Source organism: Cyprinodon variegatus, unplaced genomic scaffold (assembly GCF_000732505.1).
Source record: "Cyprinodon variegatus isolate N-32 unplaced genomic scaffold, C_variegatus-1.0 Scaffold3554, whole genome shotgun sequence".
In the NCBI taxonomy this organism is placed as follows: domain Eukaryota; kingdom Metazoa; phylum Chordata; class Actinopteri; order Cyprinodontiformes; family Cyprinodontidae; genus Cyprinodon; species Cyprinodon variegatus.
In genome coordinates this window covers 1-1,196 of record NW_015154007.1, presented here as the reverse complement: position 1 = coordinate 1,196, position 1,196 = coordinate 1, and the positions used below count along the sequence as shown (strand labels likewise).

The following is a 1,196-nucleotide window of genomic DNA, read 5'->3' as shown; positions in this document are numbered from 1 at the left end:
TGTATTAACCATACATGAAAACAGAGTTTTATGGGGCCCCCAGGAACTTGGGGCCCTAGGCAGCTGCCTGGTCTTTGCCTAATGGTTAATCCCCCCCTGCTCTGGAGTGATGAGTTTAGATCCATCTGTTAACTTTATTTTATCCAGAGAGTTTTGATCAAAGTGAAGAAAAATTGGAACAATGGAACATTATGAGTAAAGAAGGAAATGAATGAAAAGTGAAATTTGAAAACGAAAATCAACGAAAAAAATCAATTATGATGAAAGGAAAAATTATCTGAGAAAAAAGCTAAATTAGTCTGAAGTATTTATCATAATCAAAGTGTTTTTTTTTATTATTATTTCAGGGCAGATTAACAAAAGCTCCTTTTCTAGGACCATGGAGCAGAATCCGCTCCGTCCAGGTGAGTCTAAGCCGTTCCTCTCACCAGGTGAGGTGTGTGGGTCTCTGCTGGTTCTGGTTCCTACCTGTGACCCTTTGATCAGCTGTGATCCTGCCGACGGCGCGTGAGGACACGCGCTGACTGAAGGCTGAGCGGAGCAGCTGCTGACAGACCTTCATCCTCATCCCCATCACGCCGCTGTGCGTCACTTCCTGCAGGCGCTCTCAGAGGGTGTAGTTAGCATTAGCAGTTAACCCTGATAACGAAGGATAAATCTCCGGATTAAAGTGCGGATAAAAGTCCGGATTAAAAGCTTCCACTCAGTCCGGCCGCTAAAAGCAGAAACCAAACCTGTCTGTGAAGAATAAAGTTGCTAACTGAGCTACTGGAGCTCCCGAAGCTCACACAGCTAAAGCTAACTCTGGCTGCTTACCAGTAGCTGTTACTCCGCCACAGCGCCACCTGCCGGCGCGGAGGGAATACTTTAGTAATCGCTGAGGAAATCTAAATATTGGTGTAGCGTTTGCAAATGTAATGACTAGTTATCATATAAGAAATATAAGTAAAAAATAAAATAGAAATTCGCACAAATATTTATTTAATTAATTAATTCACTGGTTAATAAAATCCAGGATGTTATTAGTTTTACCAGCAGTGAACTTGTAAATTGCACCATCTGGTGGAGGCTTTCAGTACAACAGCTACTGTGAAATGCAGACAGAAAGGCCCCCTCTATAAAAATCAGCTGTGACTCCATCCTGGAGAGAAATATCAGCTGTGCTGCTGCCATCAACACCTTTGTTTCTAGATGCT

At 42.6% G+C, this 1,196-nt stretch overlaps 1 protein-coding gene across 1 annotated transcript in view; it reads right to left on the bottom strand.

Moving 5' to 3' along the window:
- The window catches only part of LOC107081235 (NADH dehydrogenase [ubiquinone] complex I, assembly factor 7-like), a gene marked incomplete at its 3' end in the record, with an annotated part of 4,977 nt that extends 4,277 nt beyond the window's left edge, over positions 1–700 (bottom strand). Inside the window, exon 1 of the mRNA XM_015369436.1 lies at positions 469–700. Coding sequence (XP_015224922.1) covers positions 469–574 — 106 coding nt within the window. The remainder of the gene's footprint in view (positions 1–468) is intronic.
- Between the last annotated feature and the right edge of the window lie 496 nt (positions 701–1,196).